At 35.2% G+C, this 24768-nt stretch overlaps 1 protein-coding gene across 17 annotated transcripts; it reads right to left on the bottom strand.

Moving 5' to 3' along the window:
• Nucleotides 1–6842: 6842 nt before the first annotated feature.
• On the bottom strand, nt 6843–24104 carry LOC122073669 (50S ribosomal protein L17-like). 17 transcript variants are annotated; one of them, XR_006138855.1, is made up of 7 exons: nt 23606–24104; nt 18276–18683; nt 18093–18147; nt 17950–18000; nt 9760–9856; nt 8316–8393; nt 6843–7528 (listed from the first exon to the last, which is right to left on the bottom strand). XR_006138855.1 is itself a non-coding variant. In XM_042638297.1 (5 exons), the coding sequence occupies exons 1-5, from the start codon at nt 23678–23680 to the stop codon at nt 7520–7522; spliced, it is 237 nt and encodes a 78-aa protein (XP_042494231.1). In that variant the 5' UTR covers nt 23681–24104; the 3' UTR covers nt 6843–7519. The 17 variants fall into 17 exon arrangements, 1 of the variants encoding a protein (XP_042494231.1); XR_006138856.1 differs by having other exon boundaries at nt 18276–18680; XR_006138859.1 differs by having other exon boundaries at nt 18276–18628.
• Between the last annotated feature and the right edge of the window lie 664 nt (nt 24105–24768).

Raw genomic sequence — 24768 nt, 5'->3', positions numbered from 1 at the left:
TTTTTTTTTTTTTTTGGGTGTGCGGTTTTAATCTTCTCTCTGATTGACTCGTATACTGAATTTGTTAGCTGTCTTATTCCCAAGGTTGTGTTTGGTGAGCAAGAAACGAATAGAAAAAGGGGAAAAAATCACATAATTTTTTCCTTTGTTTTTATATTGATCATTATCTAGGTTTGTTTATTTTATTAGTATCTTCCCACCAAACACACCCAAAATGTTGTAAAAGTAAAAATAGAAAAAAATAGAGAGGTAAATTGTTGATGATCTGCAACCATTTGAAAAGGAAAATGTTGCAATGTCATCCTTCATTTAAAAAATGAAAAATGAGAGTGCATGTAGATTAGCACAGCAACCCTAACTATATGGGCAAACCCACTCCACTTAAATCGCAGATGCACAAATGAAGAATCGAACCTAAAATCGTGCGCTTAATCCACACAATCCCTAGTTCACCCTAACTATCTGGGTAAACCCACAAGTGGATACAGAATAAATAAGAAAAACACACACACACTCATACAATGTGTACAACATGGTTAGATCCCACGACCTCCTCCCCTGGGTGCCGACTCCACAAGTCGAAGCTACCACCACTAGGCTATCCCAGTGTTTGTGAATTTAATTTTTTTTTATCAATAAAATTTTTTGGTAAAAAAAAACAGAGTATAAGAAAAAGAAGATTTAGATTAATTTGATTATTAATCATTTACAATAAAAACCTAATCCATTTCTTGGATTTTATATATAAATTTAAAAGATTCAAATTACTCAATTCCTTTTCTATTCTTGAACTACTCTCAAGGATCAGATTTTTTTATTTGGACTCGAATTATCCATGAACTCTAAAAGGTATGAATTAAATTGGTCATGTATTAATCATGTATTAAGTTTTAAACTAAATTCAATCATATATCTTCCCATGTATGTCCTTATACTTTCTTTTAGTCCTGGATTTCTTAAACGATTTTTTATTATTTTAATTTCCACATAGACAACTCCATTTGAACTAAAACTTAACATAAAAATAGAGTACTTGTGAGAATATCCATCCATAAACTTTCAACTCTATTGAATATCATGTAGCAATACCATATCTGTCATAAAGAAACCTTCCCTCAACTTGCCATCTAGGAAACTGCTTCTCCCCTCTACATTTTACAATTTCTCGTCGAGGAATCTAAACTTGCAATAGAAAATTTCAATAAAATATATTTATGATGTTTGTGGTAGGGATGGTTACATATAAATTATAAATAATAGGCATCACATTAACACTGACCTTTTTTTATAAGATCACCTTTACGCTTACCAACTACAATGATTAATGAGTGTCAAAATATCTTCGAATAATTGGGTTGTCAAGAAGCCTACTAAGAAAAATAATTTTATAAAGATTGAGAATAAGATGACTCCTTTTAGTCCTTTACCATTTGTTAAAGGTAATTATCTTGTTTTAAGTTAATGTTATGACGACAATCTGGTAATCGCCTGGCCCTTGTCTGGGTTCTTAAAAATCCAGAATGCTGGGATATAAATAATTGACATTATACGTCAAGTGGGCTCAATCACACACTGCACCAAATAATTGTTTTATCTATTTGATTCATTTCCCATGATCAATGGGAAATCAAACCCACACCCAAATGGAGAATTCAAATGCTAAGGGATTTGAAATCAAATCAAAATCAAAATAAAATTTTTTATAATTTATAATCTAACAATATTTGTATCAGTAACTTCAAAATATTTCAAATCTAGTTATTGAAAATAGTTCCCATGAAGTAATGTTTTATTGCCTCCACAAAATAAATTTTTGTTAGTGTTTTCTTTTTCTTAACTATGTGGGTCCTATTTGAATAATGATTTGTCATAGGCAAGCCCCCAATTAAGAGCACTTCACCATCAGGGAGGCCCATTGGTACTACTATCCATTCTTCATAGTGTCGGTGGTGTAGCATGGGGGATTACTTTTACACCGGCTTCGTGGGAACTCTCTCCATTATATTTTACTATATTTTGTAACCAAGTTTCTCCATTTTAAGAAGGAAAATATAATTACATTCCATTGACCCTTGCTTCCTTCTTATGATCAATATTGTTTTGTCACAATCCATTGATGCGCTCCCTATGGTAGCAGCTTGCTCATCCCGCCCACCCACCCCCCCAACCCCAAAAAAACAAGTGTTATGAGTTTACCAAACTTTCTAATGAATAAGCATAAAGAAAGAGGGAGTTCACCTTCTGGAAATTTATTACTAGGTCGTTCTATCATACAAAGATTATTACTAGGTTGAATTTTTCACATATGTATTACCTACTATAAAGCTAACTAGTGTTAGGTAAGAAATTATGTATCGCCAAATTAGATCTTTCTAATAGTTTAGTCACCTACTACCTATTTTGTCAACCAAATAGTCATGACAAATAAACACTCTATCACAAGGATAATGAATTTAGTTAGTGTTTTGTCCACATGAATATAATGATTCTAAGTATCATGTTCATATGATTTAGTTTTCCTTCATCCATAGAGGACAGTTCACACAATACCATTTTAAGGTTTACAAACCCATATAGAGTTTTAGCATTTTCCCAAAAATACCCTTACAATACCCCTTACGTCCATCTGAAATGCTATGGTGGGGCCAGCTTACGTGTACCTCGACTAATCCTCAGGGAGACTAGCACAGCAACCCACAGCCATGATCCCCACTTAAATCGCAGATGCACAAATGAAGAATCGAACCTGAGATCATGCGCCTAATCCACACAATCCCTAGTTCACCCTAACTATCTGGGCAACCCACGGGTGGGTACAGAATAAAATAAGAAAATACACACACACACACTCACTCACACACTCACACAATGCGTATGACAGGGTTCGATCCCACGACCTCCTCCCCTGAATGCCGGCTCCACAAGTCGAAGTTACCACCATTAGACTATCCTAGTGTTCGTACGGTGGTTGGATTCCCATTCACCATGGCTTTTGAAAAACTCAGTCCTATGATTTATATGTTTCAGTATTTTTTTTCGTGTGGAATGATATATTGCAACAAACTAACTTGATTTTTGTTTTTTATTTTTTCTGTAAACAGCTTAGTGGTTTTATGACAACCATATCTTACTAAACTCAAAACAACAAATGCTTCCAAGTTGCAACAATTAAATTAGTTTTATTTTGTTATTAATATTGTTGTTGATTAATTAATATGATGATTCTTCTAATCTCATCCTAAGGTAGGAGGTTGGAGAGAGAAGAGAGAGATCTATAATATAGACTTATAAAACCATCATATATCAGTATTCAAAGTTAAAAGTAAATCAATTATAGAATAAAAATTGGATTTACAAGAGACTTATCTTTACCAGAAGATTAATAAAAGCTAACTTTGAACTTTGTGCCTTGCTGCTCATTAAGAAATTTTATTCTTTCTTGAAAATCCAGCTTCTTCTTTTTCTTTTTCTTTTTTTCATTTCTGTTTTGGAGCTAAGGAAGATTAATAGTAAATTAATCATAATTCCTTTTTCATTTTGAAAACCCATGAGGGATTGCTTAGAGAAAACAACAGAAAACTTCGAAGTAAGGTCCTGCACACTTCTGTTCATATTAATCATGATAATATATATCAAATATTTTGAAACCTTGCAACAACTGTGAGAGAAATTTAGAATCTGGACAGATGAGGAGAATATATATACACGTGGCGAAACGGGTAACCTGACAGATGTCAAAGAGTGAAAGGTGCGGTTAGAAATCCTTATATATACGGTGGAAGCCTTGCACCTATGGCTACGTCTCTGATCATACTGCATGCATGATATCTGTTAATATATCAATATCTATTTATGTTATACGTATCAGTTACAGAGTAGGAAACATTATAATATAAGATTGAAAGTGAAATATACTATGGTTTCTATAATCTCTCTACCATAAGAGGGAATCAGAAAGGGACACAAGCACAGCAAAGCGTATGAAATATGACAACCTGAAGATACCTACGTAACTATATTCAAAGCAAAGCAAAGCAAAGCAAAGCAAAGCCTTCATCTTTCATGGTTGTTGTGTCATGGTCCTCCTTCCACTATTATATTTTCTTTCCATTTCTCCCACTCTTCTAGATTAAGTGGTGATGGTGATTTTTAGTTTTCTTTTTTCTCCATCGTAGATGATGTATTATGGGTTTGCTTTTTCCTTTTTATTTTTCTTATTTATTTATTTATTATTTTTTTTTTTTATATATCATTTGGGTGGAATCACATTGCTCCTGTCTACATTGAAAATACAATTCTGACACTGGACCATGAGATAAGTCAAGGAAACAGTCAATGATTGAAGCATCTGAGAAGTTTCAATTATGATTGTGTATATACCTACTCTAATTGTTTAAAAAAAATTAGTTAGAGGTTTGTTATCAAACCAATGATGCAGCAATAACTAAATTATATGGCTCGTTTAAGAGATCCTTTTTGTTTTCAAGATGGAGAGAGAAATTGGGCAGGTAAATTTCATCATTAATTCTCATTCTTATTGTTTGAAATTCAGAACACTCTTCTCCAATCGAATATCCAAATGTCATAATATGTCATGGTTTAATATGTTTTCTCTTCGTCGTGGTTGAATAGAAATTCCATCTATTCTTTTAAATAAAATTGAAAGTAAAACAATTAAACGATTTACAGTGAAAACTAGGGGTATCAATGGGCCGGGTTGGGCTGGGATTTTAAGGTCTCTTAGTTCAACCCAAGCCCAGCCCAGCCCTAGGTCGGGCTGGGATATCTCAGCCCAGGCCCAACCCTAGTTGGGTTTAGCCCAACCAAACCTAGCCCTGATGAACCCTGATTGGGCCGGATTTAACTCAATCCAATCGAACCCAATACTATCAGTTGCTTGGTTGCTTGATCTTGATGCATTGCAGATGCCAAAGTTCAAAGTTTTCGTATATGTGTAGATTGTGGAAAACGAAAGACCTTTTTCTATAAGTACCCATTAATAATTATTAACATATTTATATGATTATATACTTAATAAATATGATTGGGTTGGATTGGGTTGGGTCGGGCCGGGTCGGGTTGGGCCAGGTCAGGTCGGGTTGGGTTGAGTTGAGAACTGAACTCAAGCCCAACCCAACCCTACCTCGGGCCTGAAAATCTCAACGCTAACCCACCCTATGGGCTGAAATCTCAGCCCACACCCTGTTCGGGCTCAAGGCGAGCTAAGGTTGGTTCGGGTTAACCGGGCTTTTTTGACACCCCTAGTGAAAACATAAGAGGAAGTAGGCTTTCTGTCTCTCTTTCTTTTATATGAATTCACATATTTGATATTTCAAGGCACTAAAAACTGTATAAAATAGGAATAAAATAAATAATTTTTTATCTAATATGTGATTGGACCTGTTAGCAAAAACATGTTTAAAACTAAGTTTTAAACACGTTCTCGTTTTTTATTGTTTAAAACACGTTTTCATGTATGCTTCTCAAATATACTTAAAAAAAAGCAAACGGAAAGCATTTCCGTTCTAAACACGTTTAAAACGCGCTTAAACACGTTCCCGTGTTTTGGCGTTTTTTAAGACTTAACTTGTTGAACATAATGTCTACTAATTGACCATATCTTTCTCTTCTGAACTCTGATCCACCCGATTCTTTCACCAACTTGAAGCTTACTCAATAGCCTATGTTTCTCATGATATCATCTTCAACTCAATATCAATGTATGGATTTTGAAACTGAGATATAAATTGATGCGTTTGCTGAAAAATGTTTCTAAATTGATGACTATTGACTCAAACTGAACATACATTACTCCAAGAGTGTGTTGACTATGTTGACAACAATGAACAACATCATAACCAAGTCACATTGCTTAATAAAACTAGGACATGTGTGGTGTATGAATTTAGAATTGGTAGTGGATGATATTCAATTATATGTCATAAAACTTATAATGAGATATATATATATATATATATATTTGAATACTGTAGTTATTTTGAACATTAGGTGCAAGTATTCATGTAATAATTTCTTAATTTATATGAGTATAGTACCGTTTTTTTTGTTCCGTTTGTTTAAAATCTACACGTTTAAAACCCATATTGTCTGTTTTCCCTTTTTTTTTCATTCTCTATTTTTTTTACTATTTATTTAACCATACCATTTAAAAAAACTTACTGTTTAAAACATGTATCGTCCGTTTCTGTTTTTTTGTTGTTCCCGTTTTTGCTAAAAGTGTGCTTGACTAAACTTTGGCATTCAAATTCTTATATTTTCACAAGATTCTAGTTTCTTATTGTAGGTTGGGACAAAAAATTTTAAAAATTACTTTGGGCACAAAAGGCTTCACACAAGATTCACACATTTTATGCCTTCATGAGCACCATCTTGATCCTTGAAGTTCATGAATTATGGGTCCTTAATTTTAGTCCGGATGAACTCACCATGTGAGATCTCAACGTTAAAAGGGTATTCAAATCATAAGTCAGAACATTTAATGCACTATTAACTCGAGGTCTTATTTCTCATGGACGGTGAGATCCCATGTAGAGAGATAACCACATGGAGAGAGAATCCAAACTCACTTAATTCTATTTATCCTCCTAAAAACTAGGACCAAAAAGCCACCAAATACACTTTTTTTTCTTAGAGGGGGTGGGGGAGATTGTCTTAATTATACATACATTTAGAACATGCAACTTTCTTTTGATTGTCCTTTATCTTACCTCCAAAAATTCTAATAAAGAGTAAAAAAAACTTTTAAAATTATTTAAAAGTCGATTTAACATTTTATATTCAAGAGGATGCAAGTTTTCATGCATACATGCAAAAAAGAAAGATTTTGCCTTCGCAGAAAGGAAAGCAATCAAAGCATGATTCTAAACGATTTGAACACCCACCCTTTTATTGGTGGGAAATTGTACTCCAACAATGTAGCTCTCCCACCCAACAAAATTTAGCTCGTGGGATTCCCTCTTTCTCTTACACACGTGCGCAATATAAAGCACAAGCTTAACTTTGATTATAAACTTGGACCTATCTGCCTAGGTGTCAAAGTCAATGGGCCATGAATTGAAATTCTAAAGATCATCCCACAAGGCAATCAAGGATAACAGTTCAGGGCAGTTCTAATTGTTATCAGGTCAAAAAGGCAAGAGTGGTTAAGTCATGATAGTGTAATGATTATCCAAGCACTTCACCCAACACCACAAAGCCTTAATAAATCTCCTTTCCACCACCCCCTGCCAATAAAAATGGAATATGTTGACTTGACGCACCAACCCTCCTTCATGCGAGCTTAGGACAGGCAGTGTAGGCTCACAGATTAAACACCCAACACTTGTAGGATCCAAATGGGAAGATCTACTTCAAGATTCAGGTCGGGAAGTGTTATCATCCACTTTAGGAGGTGCAAACTGCTGGCTTAAGGCGAGTCCTTATCCAAGGATCCAAGGGCACTCTTGCCAGCGGGTGAGGGAATCCTGGTCTTGACTGCCGAGAAAGTTCATTCACTGTGTCAACGAACCTGCAGAGAACCAGACCAATAGGCTCATGGCAAGTCATTGTAATAACAAATCTAACTATATTTGGACAGTATTACTTTCATACGACAAAAAAAAATGTATCATACTAAAAGAGAGAAAAAGTTAGATTACAAATTATTTGACACTTTAAAGGGTGTGTCTATAAGGAAATCCCTTTAAGAAAAGGCTACTTCATAGAATGCCATCAAGTTCTGAACCTTTATATGCACATGCAACTCGATTCCTTCCAAATATTTGACATAAATGTCCTAGTGATCCCAATGTAAAGATCTAGCACCAGCCCACAAACTTAATACATCACCTCCAACAAGAAATGACCAATAGGAGAGCAGAAGATAGCTATTTTTTACTGGTTGAAAAGTTTAGTAAATTCTCTGCATTAGAATACTTTTCTTATGAAATCCTAGTAATTAGATTGAAAAGTAAAATTTAATTACTATATTAAGTTTCCTAGTTGGTTACACAATTATCACTGGTAATGATAAGAAAACTTTCCATTTTATTTTTGTTTTAATTATACATATCAACATTTTACATCCATTAAAAAAAAATCTAATCCATCACCAAAATATTGAAAAATATCCTCCTCCTCAACTTGCAAGGATGGACTGATCCTCAATGTGAAGGAGCCTCTCACAGGGCAACGATCTACATCATGAAGATAGTCAAGATACTATAATGTAACCATCCTATATTAGAAAAATATCCTGGTTCATAGGGAAAGAGGGGAGAGGAAGGGGTTAGTAATGGCACTGCACAGGAGCTTACTCAATATAGGCCATAGGTGCAGCATCACTAACTCATATGCGAGTTCGAAGTAATCTGGTATATCCACCAGCTCTATCTCTGCCAACACAGAAACATGCACTTAGACTTGCTTTGATGAAACACTAGCAGGGAAAGAAAGAAAAAAGGAAAATCAGGGTGGAAAAAGAAAAATCACTTGTAGCAATAAGCCAGCTCAGTAAATAGCTTATTTAGCTAGTGAAAGGCATCATCACCTCGCAAAAAAGCAGCAGCATGCCTTGCCGCAGACAAAGAATCCAGCAATCAATCAATGAGGGAAGGGCCAAAAGACCCATAAACAAATACCACCAATGTAACCTCGAGTCCAAAATGTTAAAAGTGTGAATCAAAACAACACAAAAATGGTGCAAAGTATGGGTTAAAACAGCAAAGAAAATTTGGTTGCTCTATAATAGTTTGCTCTGTTAAGAGGAATGCCAGCACTATAAACGCGTTGGGGCTACAACAAACCGTTGCTCCCTACTTACATACAACAACTACCCAGCCTTATCTCAACCAAATGCGGTCAGCTACATCAATCCTTGACCTCCAATCAGCTCTATTCGAGGCCATACTTGATACAAAGCCTAAGCTATGCATGTCTTCTTCACCACTTCTTCTAGGTTCATTTTACGTTTGACCCCGGCTCTTTTAGTTCCTTTAATCTAAATCAAAACATCTTCCAATGGCAAGATTGGGTACCGTGAATAGGCACGTCGTATCCTCTACATCGTATCCGGTTGCCTTGTTATTTTACTTTTATTATGGCTTTTAATCTTATATAAAGCTTTGAAGGAGTAGTTAGACCTTGACATTAACAATATAAATCCCCCTTTCAGTTTGCTATTAGTGCGACTAGAGTATGAGATGACAAGGACAAAAAAAAAATAAAAACAAAATGATTATGTTAATGTTGTTATTGATTGGTTAAAATTTTGCAAGTACATACCTGGACAACATTCGAAGGACCTCCTACCATTTTCTTGCAAAATGATACCAGCAAAGCAGGTTTTCTAACTAAATTATAGCTAGAAATCTTTGGCTACTTTCTGGTTGACATGTATGTTAATGTTGTTATTGATTGGTTTAAATTTTGTAAGACCTCTTCGAAGGACCTCCTACCATTTTCTTGCAAAATGATACTAGCAAAGCAGGTTTTCAGTAGGACTTTGCATATAAGATACAATAAAGATTTTTTTTTTTTTTTTTTTTTTTTTTTATCATAGAGATCATCCTAAAAAACTAAATTATAGCTAGAAATCTTTCCACGACCTTCTGGTTGACATGCCATAAGAATCATAACACCAAGGTGCAATCCAAATCCTACAATATGGTGCAAGCTCAATGATTAGCGATAATATTGGAATGAAATATCAGATGCTAGTAAGATTCGATATTCCTCAACTAATCTTTGGATCTCTCTTACCATAGTTGTCTAGGTGGATGCCTTGTAGGTGTCGCCTTGCGTTTAGACCCCCTCCAACACCTGAGGTTGCCTAGACGCTGAGACAACTGTCTCTTACCTTCAATAGAGATAAAGAAAGCAATATAACTCTTCATTAATGGATATTCAGTAAGCTATGAACTTTCATGGTTAAAGACTAATAGAATATAATGTGTTGGGACATGGTTATGAGAATTTAGCACCATAAAAATTTAATAAATGCCCCCCCCCCAACTTAAACAACATTGTAAAAATTGGTTTTAAAAAAAAAAATTTAAGATATATCAAGCACTAACTAATAAGTTTGACAAATCTTATGAAAGTATCTTAATTTATCAAAATCAAAATCACTATCATTCCATAATAGGCTTCACCTAAATATGTCTAAATTTTACTTAGTTTGACCATAATATCAAAAAAAAAAAAAAGAGTTTGACTAAGATTACCAAATATTCTAGATTCAATCAAGTTATCCATATTCAAAATTGGATTCATTAGTATGCCCTAAATGACTCTGATATCCCACATGTGAACAATGTAAGCTAAGCTCAACAAAAAATCTATATAATTTAACATAATGTTCACAAATTTGACCAAACGTTACCTAAATATGCTAAATTTTATATAGTTTGGTCAAAATTGACAAGCTTATTGCAACATTGAGACCAAAAAAAAAAAAAAACATAGGTTTGACCAAAACTACCAAATATTTTATATTTGAAAATATATCCATATTATTTTTTTTTTAAATCTATCAATATTCAAAATAGGATTCATTAGTACGCTCTAAACAATTCAATATCTCACATGTGAACAAAGTAAGCTAAGTTTGACGAATATTTCCTTATTTTCTTTAAAATTTTTATTATTTGAACTAATATTCACAACTTTTACCCATATATCCAAACATTACCTAAACATAACTAAATTTCATTCAGTTTCATAAAAAAACTGAACATGTCTTAATGTTGACCCCAAAAAAAAAAAAACAAAGGTTTGAACAAGATTACCAAATATTGCAGATTTGATCATTTATCCATATTCAAAGTAAAATTTATCAATATACCCTAAATGACTCTAGTATCCCACATGTGAACAAAGTAAGCCAAGTTTGACAAAAAATTTATTTTTTTCTCATCAAAAGATTTGTCAAATTGGTTAACTTTGTTCACAGTTCACACTTGAGATATTAGAGTCGTTTAAGACAAGCAAATGAATTCTATTTTTTTAATATGCATATTTGATCCAAATCTGGAATTTTTTGTAATCTTGGTCAAACCTTTTTTTTTCCCCTGTCAACGACGCAATATGCTAGTCAATTTTGATCAAACTGATAAAAACTAGACGCAATTTAGGTAATGTTAGACATCTTGATCAAAATAGTGAAAATTAAGTCAAATGATATAGATTTTGTTGAAAGCGAATAAAATATTTCACCTGATTTGTCAAGCTTGGGTTATATTGTTCAAACATGGAATAATAAAGTCATTTAGGCATACTAGTGTATTTTTATTCTAGATATGGATAATTTGATTAAATCTGAAATATTTGGTAGTATTGATCAAATTTGTGTTTTTTTTAAGTGTCAATTTTGTGATATGTTGGTCAATTTTGATCGAACTAAATAAAATTTAGGCACGTTTAGATAAAGTTTAGACATTTGGCCAAACCTTTGAAAATAAGATCAAATAAATTTGATGAAAAAGAAGAATTATTTCATCAAGACTTTGTCCAGATGTGGAATACTAGATTCATTTAGGATATCATACTATAAATACTATTTTGAATATAGATAATTTGACCAAATTTGAATATTTGGTAATCTTGGTCAAGTTTTTTTTTCAACCTTGCTATATTTTTGTCAAACTAAATAAAATTTAGGCATATTTAGGTAAATTTGGATATCTTGGTAGTAGGTTTAGGCTTCTCCACCCCTCAAGGTTTTGGGCATCTCACCCCTCCATCGACTCTCAGTCATAAGAGAATCTCTTCAAACTTTTCATTAATCAATCTGTTACAACATTCAATTGGCCTTTTCAATAGGCACAACTATAGATACCAAATTTTTCCTGGGCCCGCATAACAATTCCTAACTAAAAGGGAAACCATCTTTCTTTTAAGGGGAAAAAAAAGAGAAGAAGAAAAGAATGAAGAAGATTCCTCTTAATAAGATTCCACATAAGAGGGAAATTTTGGAATTTTGAATAAAATAAGGGCGGACCATTCCCAAAAAACTAAAGGGGACACTTAGAAGTTTTTTAGGGGAGAGAGAGAGAGAGAGAGAGAGAGGGACCATTTTAAAAAAAAAGAAAAGGAGGGAGTTTCACGCGACAGATGTGAGGAGTTTGGTTTAAAATAATACGTTAAAAAAATAAAGACAGAAGGGAAGAAGGGGTTTTCACTCTTTTAGGGATTCAGCTCTTTAGAGGAAAGAAGGTTCAGCAAAGAAGAGAAGAAAGAAATGGAGAGGAAGGAGAAGATGGCTGCAAGTGGATGTAACAGCCTGAGGAGGAGGGCAGCCACGTCACCAAGATCAGGAAATCAAAGAAGAAAGTTAAGGGGGAAGTATAAGAAGAGATTTCGTTCTATGATAAGGCAGTTTTTGGGCTTTGAGAATTTTGGAAAGAAAAATTTCAGAGAAGGTTGGGAAGAGATCTAGAGGCGACTTAGGTTAGTTCTTGGGGTTCAAATTAGAGTGGGAAGTGAGAGTAATGCAAAACCGGGGTTTAAAAAAACCCTGTTCGGTTTGCTTAGGGGCCCACCCAATCACCAAATAACTCAACCCAAGAATAAAATGGCAGAAATTGTAACTATTAGGAAAGAAGGGAAAGGGGCTGTAACGTTAGTGAACAAAGGGGTATAATGGGAATGACAAAAAGAATAAAGAAAGTGAGGAATAGAAACAAAAGATAGGGGTAATTCTGGGATTTAACAAAAATAAGGAATAAAACCTACTTTATGTTGTATTCTTCAACCTCACGACAGAACCAGAAACCAGCGGAAGAAGAAAAGCTTCAAATCGATGGAACTCCTTCGACAGGTCTCGGATTGGCCTGAAATTCCAAACGAAGATGGTAAACCTTAAGGTCTCTTGAATCCGACTGATAAACACTTCAAGCAGGAAGCAAGAGGAGATGTGTTATCTCTGCAACTCAGATCAGGCGGTAGCAAGGGAACCAGTTCTGAACTTGGTCGTGAAGCTCACCACAGAGGCTGAATCTGGTCGCGAGAAATCCGCGGTTAGGTCGCCTTAGGAAGGTGATTCTAGCCCCAAAATATGGAGGTGAAAACACTTGTATCCAGGGAGATATTGTCGATTCCTTTGAGCTGTAATATATCGCCCAGAACAGGGGACTGGGAATACGAACCAGAAAAGGAAGAGAAAAGAAGAAGAATAGAGGAAGATGAAGCATATAAGGAAGAAGAAGAAGAAGGAAAGCAGGGGGTCACACACAGCCACAATCATCAACCATTAAACCAGCCATTCAAACTAATTCATTCCAAAAATACTATTTCATTCCAAAAACTGAAAACTCCATAGTCGTTTACAGCAATATAAAGAAGAAATCCTCACATAAAATTGGAAAGCAATTAAAAGTTGGAAACTAATCTAAAATGGAAACTAACTAATTGCAAAAAAAATCCTATGTATTTGCTTCTAAAATAGAAAAAAATCAAATATACTAATTTGCTTTCCTAAATATCAACTACCAACCCTGGCTAGACCAGAATTTCGGTTTGGGTTGGTTTTGTCTTGGCTTAGGCCTCTATAATGGGTCAGTCCGGTCCAGCCAAGCCAAGCCATCTGCATCAGAGAGTTGGAAGGATTAAGAGTTTGTTTTCTCTAGGAGAAGAAGAAGAAGAGGTCTCTGAGTAGGTTATATCCGATTTTTCTAGATTTGAGAAGGGTTTACAGCAATTTTTTTTTTTAGTTTCATCTCTGATTTCGTGGAGAAGGAGAGGTCTAAGAAAAAATTTCAGAAAATGTCGGGAAGGGATCTAGAGGCGATTTAGGTTGGTTCTTACTTCTTAGGGTTCATATTAGAGCTACGAGTGAGAACTGGACGGATTGAGAGTTCATTTCTCTTGGAGAGGAAGCTAAACCTTCTCTGATCGATTTCTTTGCTGCAAATCCTTCCCTGGCACATCATCTTAGCTGAAAAGGGGTCTCAATGTAAGAAATCCATGGTTCGTGAAGTGTTCTTCAAATCATCCTAGGCAAACACTTGTTATTTCTTTTATAAACTCAGATCAAAGACTTGATTTCAGGTAAAGGTTCATTAATCATGAGTTTAGATTTGTTTTTGTAAAACGGAAAGTCAAACAGGTATCTATGATTACCTCGATGTAGCTTTCCACGCAGCGGAATAGATCGGGTTACACTATGCGTTGATCCGAACGAACAATGACGAACAAAGGATTGCGACGATTTCACTAGGCAAAGTTCTACTCTCCAAATCCAAGGATAGCAATGGAGATCCTTAAACATACACACTCTCAATTGGGAAGAAACATGAGAGAATAGAGAGTGAAAGAGAGAGCTCTTGAGATTAGGTCAAAACTTGATTTGTTGTGGCCAAACCTCTTATTTATAGAGATCTGGCCAGCTAGAGTTCCTAATCCTAATGGGTCTATAATTACCCCAAGTGGGCGACCCACAAACGAATCGGGCCAAGACCCAGCTTAATTAACAATTTTCTTGATCTTCTTTTTTAATATATCAATTTCATATGTGGAATGATGGATTTTTCTCTAGTTTAATTGTAACAGATCATGTGTTCCATATCTTTTTATTTGCTCTACTTAAATCCCCTTGAAATATTATGTTTGTCTAATATGATTTCTTAGCTTAAAATAATGTTCATATGTGATCTTGGATTTCATATTATGTTTGCCTAATCTCTCAGACTGATCTTGCATTTCATATTATGTTTTCTTGATATGATGTTTCTTAGTTTGAAACCGTATTCATCTCAGGTCTTGAGATTCATTTTATGTTTAAGATATGGAACACATGATCTACTACAAATCAAACTAGAGAAAAATCTATCATAGCATATATGATATCAAAAAAAAAAAAAATCAAGAAAACTGTTAATCAAATTGGGTCTTCACCCAGTTCGTTCGTGGGTTGTCCACTTGAGGCAATTATAGACCCACTAGAATTAGGAACCCTAACTAGTCAGATCTCTATAAATAAGAGGTTTTGCCACAACAAAGCAAATTTTGACCGAATCTCAAGTGTTCACTCTCTCTCCCTATTCTCTTTTGTCTCTCCCAATTGAGAGTGTGTGTCTAAGGATCTCCATTGCTATCATTGGATTTAGAGGGTGAAACTTTGCCTAGAAAGATCGTCGTTATCCTTTATTCATCGTTGTTCGTGCGGATCGACGCATATTGCAACCCGATCTATTCCACTGCGTGGAAAGCTACATAGAGGTAATCATAGATATCCGTTTAACTTTTCGTTTTACAAAAAACAAATATAAACTCATGAATCAATGAAACTTTACCTAAAATCAAGTCTTTAATCAGAGTTTATATAAGAAATGACAAGTGCTTGCCTAGGATGATCTAAAGAATACTTCATGAACCATGGATTTCTTACATTGAAACTCCTCTTCAGTTGAGATGATGTGCCATGGGAAGGATTTGCAGCAAAGAAATCGATTAGAGAAGGTTTAGCTTCCTCTCCTCTTCTTCTCCTTCCTCTCCAAAAGAAAACAAACTCTCAATCCCTCCAACTCCCACTTCCAACTCTAATATGAACCCCAAGAACTAACCTAAACCGCCTCTAGATTTCTTCCCAGCTTTCTCCAAAAAAAATTTCTTAGACCTCTCTTTCTCCACGAAATTAGAGATGACACCTAAAAAAATTGTTGTAAACCCTTCAAAGATCTAGAAAAATCATATCTAACCCCCTCAGAGACCTCTCCTTCTTCTCCAAGAGAAAACGAATTCTCAATCCTTCCAACTCTCATTCCCCACTCTAATTTGAACCTCAAGAACCAACCTAAAACACCTCTAAATCTCTTCCCAACCTTCTCTGAAATTTTTCTTCCCATAAATCTTGAAACCCAAAAACTGCCTTCTCAGAGAACGAAAATCTCTTCTTATACTTCCCCCTCAACCTTCTTTGATTTCTTGATCTTGGTGATGTGGCCGCTCTCCTCAGGCTGTCACACCCACTAGCAACCATCTTCTCCTTCCTCCACATTTCGTTCTTTTGTTCTTTGTTGAACCCACTTTCCTCCAAAGAGCTGAAGCCCTAAAAGAGTGAAACTCCTTTCTACCTTTCTCTCTTTTTTTTTTTTAATTTATTATTTTAAACCAAACTCCTCACATCTCTCATGTGAAACTCCCTCCTTTCTCTTTTTACTTTTTTTTTTAAATGCTCTCTCTCTCTCTCTCTCTCTCTCTAAAAAAATCGAAGTGGTCCCCCTGTAATTGGCTGGGACCCCTTATTTTATTCAAAATTCTAAATTTGCCCTCTTATGTGGAATCTTCTTGCATTTTTCCCTCTATACTCTTTTTTTTTCCTAAAAAAGTCCCCCCTTTAGTTTGGAATTGTTGTGGGGCCCAGGAAAAATTTGGTGTTACAACAACTCCTTCAAAATAGAGGGTTACAAAATTGGAAACTAAAACTGAAAATAGAAAGTAACTAGGGAAAGGAAACAAATTGGAAAATGTTGTCTCAATGCATATGGTTGTCGCATTGTGTGTTCTTAGGAATGGTGATTCCAAGCACAAGTGCGAGTGCATATATTTGTGTATATCAAATCTGATTGCTCGGCTTTTGTGGATTATTTTCAATTTTTTAATAACAACACTTTCTTAGTAATAGTTTATAATCGATCCCCATACTTGAGAGGTCTTTATCATTGTTGTTGAGTACTATGTGTTTTAATGTACTAACGGTTCACACCTCCCTGGCTATATAGCAGTGCATTAGATTTATGATGTTTACTTGTGAATAAAACTGAAACTCAATAAAGAATCCATGTCCTATATCGGGATAATATCAAGAGAGAGACATATGGTTATGAGTGGATATAAATTCCGAGCTCAGTGGCATGCTAAATAGTTAGCAAAAGCATTTATACTAATTATAATGAAAAAAAGTTTCAGAAAACTGTTTTGCATCCAATCAATAATGATGTTCCAGCAGACTGGGATAGTGACATTTTCCATACTCGTAAGTCTATTATACAATATTGTAAAATGGAGGGACTACATCGTAATGTAACTATTAATTTAGGGCTAATTGTTATTTCCACCTTTTAGCCATCCATAAGAGTAAATATATTTATATTAGAAATAAAGTTTGATTGATATAAAAGAAAGCCGAGTAGGATCACCCAATAGGATCCAACCACTTGGCAATTTGAGCAGCATGGAGATATATATAGTAGAAAGAGGGTAGGAGAGGAAGAGACCTATCCTGTGCGAGGAAGAGTCTGTCTCACTCCCCTACGCCCCTACCTTTTGACATTTCCCCTCCCTCCCTCCCTCCCTCCCTCTCTCCCTCTATCTATCTATCTACCTATCTATGGTTGAGTTTGTGAGATTCTATCTATCTATCTGTCTATCTATCTCTGTTGAGTTTGTGAGATTACCCTAGTTACGATAGAGAGAATGTTTGCTGCTTTGATCGTGCAAGGGTTATTCAAGGTGCTGCTTCTCTTCCCTAATTGATCGCTGGAGTGATCAAGTGTTGTATTCCTTTAGAGAGCCTGCACTTGTAAACTATCAGGTAACCCATAACCCTAAGCCTTTCCATGAGATTGAATGAATATCCTAGGCTAGATCAAAGTTCTAAATTTTTTATTTGGTAGTACACCAGTACATTCTGCAACACTCTCTTCCTCCAACTAATTAGGCGTAGTGAAGACATTATAAGGGTGCTCAACGTGAGAAAACCCAAGCTTGTGCTTGTAAAATTTCCCCAATCCAATGTTCCAACTTAAAATAAACAGAACATCGCAAAAATGCAAGAGTTCATTATACTGGAATACTGGAATTAAACAATAATACTACGAGTAAAATTCATGAAATTAAAAATTAGCATCACATAAACCAATGGTACTGTAGATTAATCATAAATTCGAAAGTAGCATCATATAAATCAAAATGAATTTATAATCCTGCGAGTCATACTATTGTCATACAGACCTCTTTCCCGAGCTGCACCATGCTATCAGCCAGTCCCCGTATTTCCTTCACCTAAAATGAATACATATCATCCAAGTAATGAGAAAACGTCATAGACACATATCAATGAGCTAAAACCTCTAAAACCTAGAGCAGGAACCAACCTTTGCGACCACAGTTTCAATACAGTCATGCTTCACCAACTCTGAAACTATCGTCCTAAACAGAAAGAAAGGGGAAAATTAAAAGAAAAGACAATGGAAATCAAAACTTTAAGCATTTGAATGAAATCTAAATTTGGCATAATTAAAAATAAAAAAAAATAAAAAAAAAATAAGTAAACAAACCTGAGCATCGACATCAGATGGCCGGTTAGACGGCCAAGCTTCCGAAACTGTCATATCGAAAATACAGAAGAATTTCCAGTGCGTTCTTAGATTTGTCCACTACTGAAAATCTATAAAAGAATTGGAGCCAAGTTTCCAGTGCGTTTTTAGTAGCTACGCTATGAGCTACCAAGACAGTTCGGCTATCCTCCTTCAAAATACAAACATTTCAAACATCCTCATTAACACAAAAACTTCATGAAGTAATGAAGACATTTCCCAAGGCCACCCTGCTCGAGACCCTTGGCTAACCATGACACCATTTCTTGGCAATCTATCCAAATTTCATAATTTACTAGTTGCAACCCCATCCTCTGAACCATATCAACCATTTTAGTAGCTATGTTAGTCGAGAAAGCGCCAGTCCTACTAAAAAGACAAATCCAAAAATCATGTGAAAGTTGAACACTTGTAAAGGAATAAACAAAACGGCATTAGCTACAAGAGGTGGAAACAAGAAACAAACAAGACTTACATTCCAACCCCAACCCTGGATAAACTCACTAACTCAAAGAGGATTAACAAATCCAGCAGTAGTAATTCGGAAATTATCTATGTAGAAAGCCCAAGGGTCATTCCAGATAGAAATATTTGAACCATCCCCTACTCTCCAACACGGCAACTGCTTAAGCTAAGGAAGCATTTTATTATTCAAAATAAATGACCCCTTTTTCAACAAACTATGATTGAACTTTGAAGAAATACTTACCTTTAAGTAATCTAGCACATAACTGAAAAGCAAAATCTCATAATTTACTAGTACTAATATTAGCAACCACATCCCTCTGAACCATAATCAACCATTTACTAGCTAACTTAGTTGAGAAAGCACCAGTCCTTATAAAAGATCCAAAAATCATGTGAAAGTTGAACACTTAAAGCAATAAATAAAACAGCATTAGCAACAGGAGGTGAAAACAAGGAACAAACAAAGCTTACACTCCAACTCCGACCCTGGATAAGCTCACTAACTTGAGCATAAAGAGGGTTAATAAATCCTGCAGTAGTAATTCGGAAATCATCTATGTAGGGAACCCAAGGGTCATCCCAATAGAAATATTTGAACCATGCCCTACTCTCCAACAAGGCAATTGCTTAAGAGAAGGAAGCATTTAGAAATACTATTCCAATATCATGACCCCTTTTTCAACAAAGTAGAAGAATGCAATAAACTATAATTGATGAAATATTTACCTCTAAGTAATCTAGCCCATAACTGATTAGTATTGGTAAGGAGATGTCAAGCCAACTTCAACAACAAACCTTATTATGTAAAGCCATAAGACAAAAACCTAACCCCCCAAAAGACATAGGCCGACATAGAGAGGTCCAAGCTACCGGACTACACTTTTGATGTTGGTGTTCAACCCTTTCCAAAACCCATAACTAATAGAATCCAATTTAGCAAACGTTCTGGAAGGAAGAAGGATAACATGACATCCAATATGTTGGGATAGATCTAAGAACAAACTTTATTAAATCGACCTACCAACTTGAGAAAGTTGAAGAATCTTCCATTTACCTAATTTCCCATCCACCCTATGAATAATAAGCTATCATATTCCTACGGAAAAAAAAAAGGTACCAAAGTAGGTATCACCCTCAAGAATAAGACTGACCCCCAATCTACATTTAACCATATTCCTTATGCCCACCCCAACACGACTATTGAATATTACACCACCCTACTTGAAATTAATCTGCAGCCTGGAGGCCCTGGATAAGTCTTGGAAGAGATTAAGTATAGCATGCAAAGTTGAAATATCAATCTTGTTAGTTTTACAAAAATAATAAAGGTATCGTCAACAAAAAAAAAAAATCTTATTGTTGGAATTATTCCTACAATATTTCGTTCTTATAGGTTAGCACACTTTACATATATATATAGGAGGTTAATAATTCTTCCTTTAACAAATCCATAGATATTTTGGAGTGTAAAAGAGAATCACTTTTAATGGATTTGCTTTTGCATGAGTAGGGGTCAAGGTCACTTCTCGTGACTTTTTCTTTAAGGCTCTAAAGCTACTATTAAACTAGGATTAGCACATGGCCTCTAATTTGTTGCATATTTTATCAATTCGTTTGTTAGATGAGTGTAAACATTATTTATTTGATTTCTTTGTGATTAAGATCAAGGTTGCTTTCCCCGATCCCCGATAAGGACTAAATAAATTCTCCCACTTTGTTGGAGCCTTTGCACCAAAAGAGAGAGAGAGAGATCATGGTTTAATCCTCTTAATCATGTTAAAGTAAGCACTTAATGATTTCTTACTACAAGGTTCGAGGGTAATTTGCTTATGGAATGTATTTAAGGTGGAATACATTTATTAATTGCCTACCTACCTTTGTGTTTCTTACATTGTTCATTCTTGCGAGATTGAAATGAAAGAATAGTCTAATCAAATGATGTTTAGTAATATGAGAATATATTTTTATATGGGAACATATTTTCAATAAAATGTACTTACATGATACGCATGTGTATGAATATTTTTACCCATCATACAACTATAAGTAAATATATAGTATTTACAACTAAATGTAAATGTGTAGTATTTTTAATAATAAAATAATATCTTCTAGGATTGATTCATAAAATGTGAATCTCTTAGATAAGCAAATATATAGTGATTCATTAAAAAAAAAAAGGTCATTTGTTTCATAAATTTTTTTTTTCTTTTTAATATGCATCTCTATCTAAATATGCTTTTTCACGACATAGTTGTCTCTTCAAGGCATAATCATGCCTATTCAAGCCATAAAGATGTATCTTTTCAATACAAAGATACATGTTTTGTGCCCATCAAAAACTATAAATACCACATGTTGTAGTCTTGTAAACATTCTTTTTGGGATTTATTATTCTCTCTCTCTCATTTATCTTCCCTCTTCTTAAGGATGGTATTCTTTGTATCTCTCACATTAGAAAGCTTGTGAGGTTTACTCTCCTTTAATAGTTTTTTCCATTATACATTCATTCGTTTGTAGACAATATTTATAAGTGAACAGATATGGATATGTTTAATTCAAGAGCATAAGGGTAGATAGGTATGAACAGTCCTAAACTTACTCCCCTGCTCTTTATCGATGATACCTTTTATTTTTTGTAGAGCTAACCAAAACGATATATCTACTATACATGTTGTACTAAATCTCGTTCAAGATCGGTCTGGCCAGCAAATTAATTTTAAGAAAAAATGGAGTGATCTACAGTAGGCATGTTGGAGAGAGAACCAGGAACATGGTGTCCTGTAGTTTAGGAATTAACACTATTGGGGAAAACGTTACTTATCATGGAACACCTGTATTTTTCACTAGAAATAAATCTCAGGTATGGCAAAATCTTATAAGTAAAGTAGAGAGGAAACTGGGAGTTGGAAAATACCCTTGCTTTCCCTAGTAGGTAGGTTTGTTCTAATAAAATCAAATCTAAGTTCTATACCAATTTATTGGATGCCATGTTTTGCTAATTGAATCAAAATATGTTCTAAATCAGATACAATAAATTCAAATTCTTGAAATGGGGTGGAGAAGAAAAGCATAACTGGAGCCCTGCCATGGCATAATTTGTGTAAATCAAAATCCTTAAACTGTTTGTTCTCCATAATAAAGCTCTACTTCCTAAATTGGTGAAGAGAAGGAACGAGAAAAACCAAAATCTTCCTACTCGAACTAGATGTCCTATAGTTAACAACTCTTCTTTATATAGTAATTCGACCTGTTGCACCAAATCCCCCCATCAGTTTACTAGGAAGCAAAGAATCAAAAGGATCGAACTACCTACTCATTATTCGGAGGTGAATCATAAAACACCAAAAGTTGTGGTATCTTATGGGCCTAACATAGCTCACATCCCTCACGACATAAGATTGAAAGATCCAAACCTTCCTCGTCGGAGCGGAAACGGACGTGGCCAAAACATATAAAGATCGGCGTAGTATGTTCTTACACAACTAAATAGACTATGGGCTAATCTATTTCCCTTCACAATAGTCTGCCCCATCCATCTACATAGACTAATGAGGATCAATGATTTGGAATAGTATTGCTAAAGTTCATCTCCTTGATAGATTACATTGTGGCACTAATATATCAATACGGCATGACCCATGAATTCCTTACATCAAAATTTTAGAGACCCTTCTACTCCTATTAACCTGCATTAGACTCATGTAAATGAACTTATTTATAATGGGTCTTGGAATGCTAGTCTGTTGAATTCTCTTTTCCTAAGTGAAGTAGCTAATAATGTTATACATATTCCATTAAGATTGTCACCTTTTGAGGATTTTTGGTTTTGTATTTACTGTAAAACTGGGACTTCTAATTCCAAAATTGTTGTTAAATGGTTGATTCAAAGTTCTTTTGAATTAGATAGGAGTAGTTCTAATAGGAAGTTAAGAAGCTGTCAGGCATTTGAGAATTCATCCTAAATTTTGTATGCTCCTATGAAAAGTTTTGGAAGATTTTTGTCCGTTATGAGCAACTAGATATACTTTTCACTAGTGGACTCATACTATTACTTTTGTAAGAAGGACATTGAAACGGAGTGGCATGTATCTCCATCATGAGACTTTTCTACAAGGATATTGGCTGCTGGACCCTTAAGTCTAAGAACTGAGTACTTCCACACACCAACCCTTTGCAATTTCTTTGAGTAGCATCCCGAATCCTGCATTTAGGGGTGTAACAAGGCTGGGTTACTATGGGCTTTTTAAAACCCCAGCCAAACCTTAGGACCCCTAATCTCAGCACAGGCTGGGATATCTCAGCCTATGCCAGGCTCATGCCAACCCAGCCCGGCCCTGATTGACCTTGATTGGGCTGGGCTGGGCCTGATTAGACCCGATTGACCATGTCATTTTACCATTTCAATGGTCAATGTTTAATATTGTATGGGAAGCAAGTTGATTGATCAAGAAGAAAATCACACAACAGATGTGCAGCGAAAGTGCTAAACTGTACATGACAACTTGAAAAGGGGCCGCTGGTGTCATGGCAGAAAAATCGTCTTGGAGAAAGTGATCTTATTGTAACACACACACATTTTCAAAGTAGTGTCGCCGAGTAATCCATCGGGAAAGGGTTGCTCATAACATTGTCGATGAAGTAGTGGGATGCATTGCATCCACAACTACTGACTGCATCCGGTCTGAATCTGAATGTTTCCAGCGGGACTTCCTATGATGAACCAGTTTCTTATTTGCTGGAGGTCGTGATCATTAAATACAAAAATTAAACGAAAATAAAACAACAAACTAATCAAAACTCAGGCAAAATATAACCCCTACCTGGAATCTTGTTATAAACGATATAAAATCCTCCAGATTCCTTTGAAATGGAATGCCGTTTGTAAAGGGAATCATCGATCCCAGAGTGCTCAACTCCAATGGTAATCTATCAATTAAAACAATGAGGGACGCACACAAACACAAACAGAATGGGATTTTTCGGGGGTAGAGAGATATAAATGGAAATTCAGGGAAAAAGACAGAGAAAGGAAAATAGCAAAAGACACTTGACTCGGATCCCTAAACTCTATAGCAACAACAGTGAAGAAGAATAAGAAGCAGCACCAGAGAAGATGAGGCAACGATTGCAGGAAGAGTGAGAGAGAGGCTGTGAGGGGGTCGGCGAAGGCATTGTTTGTAGAGAGGCCACGGCGAGCGGTTGAACAGCTCGGGACGGCGACAGTGCTAGGGTTTTCAGTAAAGGGGAAAGGGGTAAAACCCAGACGGGCGAGAGGGAAAAGTGAGAAACGTAAAACTTGATTTTGTATCTATGAAATTATCCAGGAAAGCCGGCAGCATGCCTAACTTCCTCCCTTCTTATTATATATTGGGGAAATGGTTTACGTAAGGGTGTCTATCGGTCCACAACCAGATTCGGTCCCATTTCAGTTTCGGTTTCAAGGACTATTAGTGTGATCCAGAACCGGACCAAGTCCCATATCAATTATAAAATTTGGTACTTGTACCCAACCTATTCGGTTCTGATCCGGTTTTAGTTCCTATTCGGGAACAAGCAATAAAGATAAACAACAATAATTTTCAAGTTCTGTTTCAAGAAAAAACACACATACATAAAAAATATATGAAAGCTCATACAATAAGTTGCAATGTTATTGGAGATTGAAAATCAAACGAGTGTAACATTGTAGGAGATGGAAAACCAACCTATTGTAATGTTGTTGAGAATAATCAATTGATTGGCTGCTGGAAAATGGTGAAAAATGAAGAAATGACGCTTTCAGCCACTACAACTTTGTTTAAGACAAAGAGTCGTTGTTATGCTAATAATAGTGAGAAGAGGAAGAACATGATGTTTCAAACTTAAATAATTATAGTTAAGTATATTATTTAACTCATGGTTCATGAATCCTAAGGCAACAAAAACTAAAAAAAAAAGTATAGGGTTTTACAATTGGACTATAATTATAACTCTAGAAGACGAT

The sequence above is a fragment of the Macadamia integrifolia genome, chromosome 3 (assembly GCF_013358625.1).
Source record: "Macadamia integrifolia cultivar HAES 741 chromosome 3, SCU_Mint_v3, whole genome shotgun sequence".
Taxonomy (NCBI): Eukaryota; Viridiplantae; Streptophyta; class Magnoliopsida; order Proteales; family Proteaceae; genus Macadamia; species Macadamia integrifolia.
This window is presented reverse-complemented; position numbering and strand designations above follow the sequence as displayed.

Bases quoted from the DNA above. Each gene is read 5' to 3' on its own strand.
- LOC122073669 (XM_042638297.1), bottom strand. From the start codon at position 23,680: ATGATTCCCTTTACAAACGGCATTCCATTTCAAAGGAATCTGGAGGAT. The intron at 18,148-18,275 runs GTTTGTTTACTT...CTTTCTGTTTAG, and splicing joins CATCTGATGTCGATGCTCAG to GACGATAGTTTCAGAGTTGG. The intron at 18,001-18,092 runs GTTGGTTCCTGC...TATTCATTTTAG, and splicing joins TTGAAACTGTGGTCGCAAAG to GTGAAGGAAATACGGGGACT.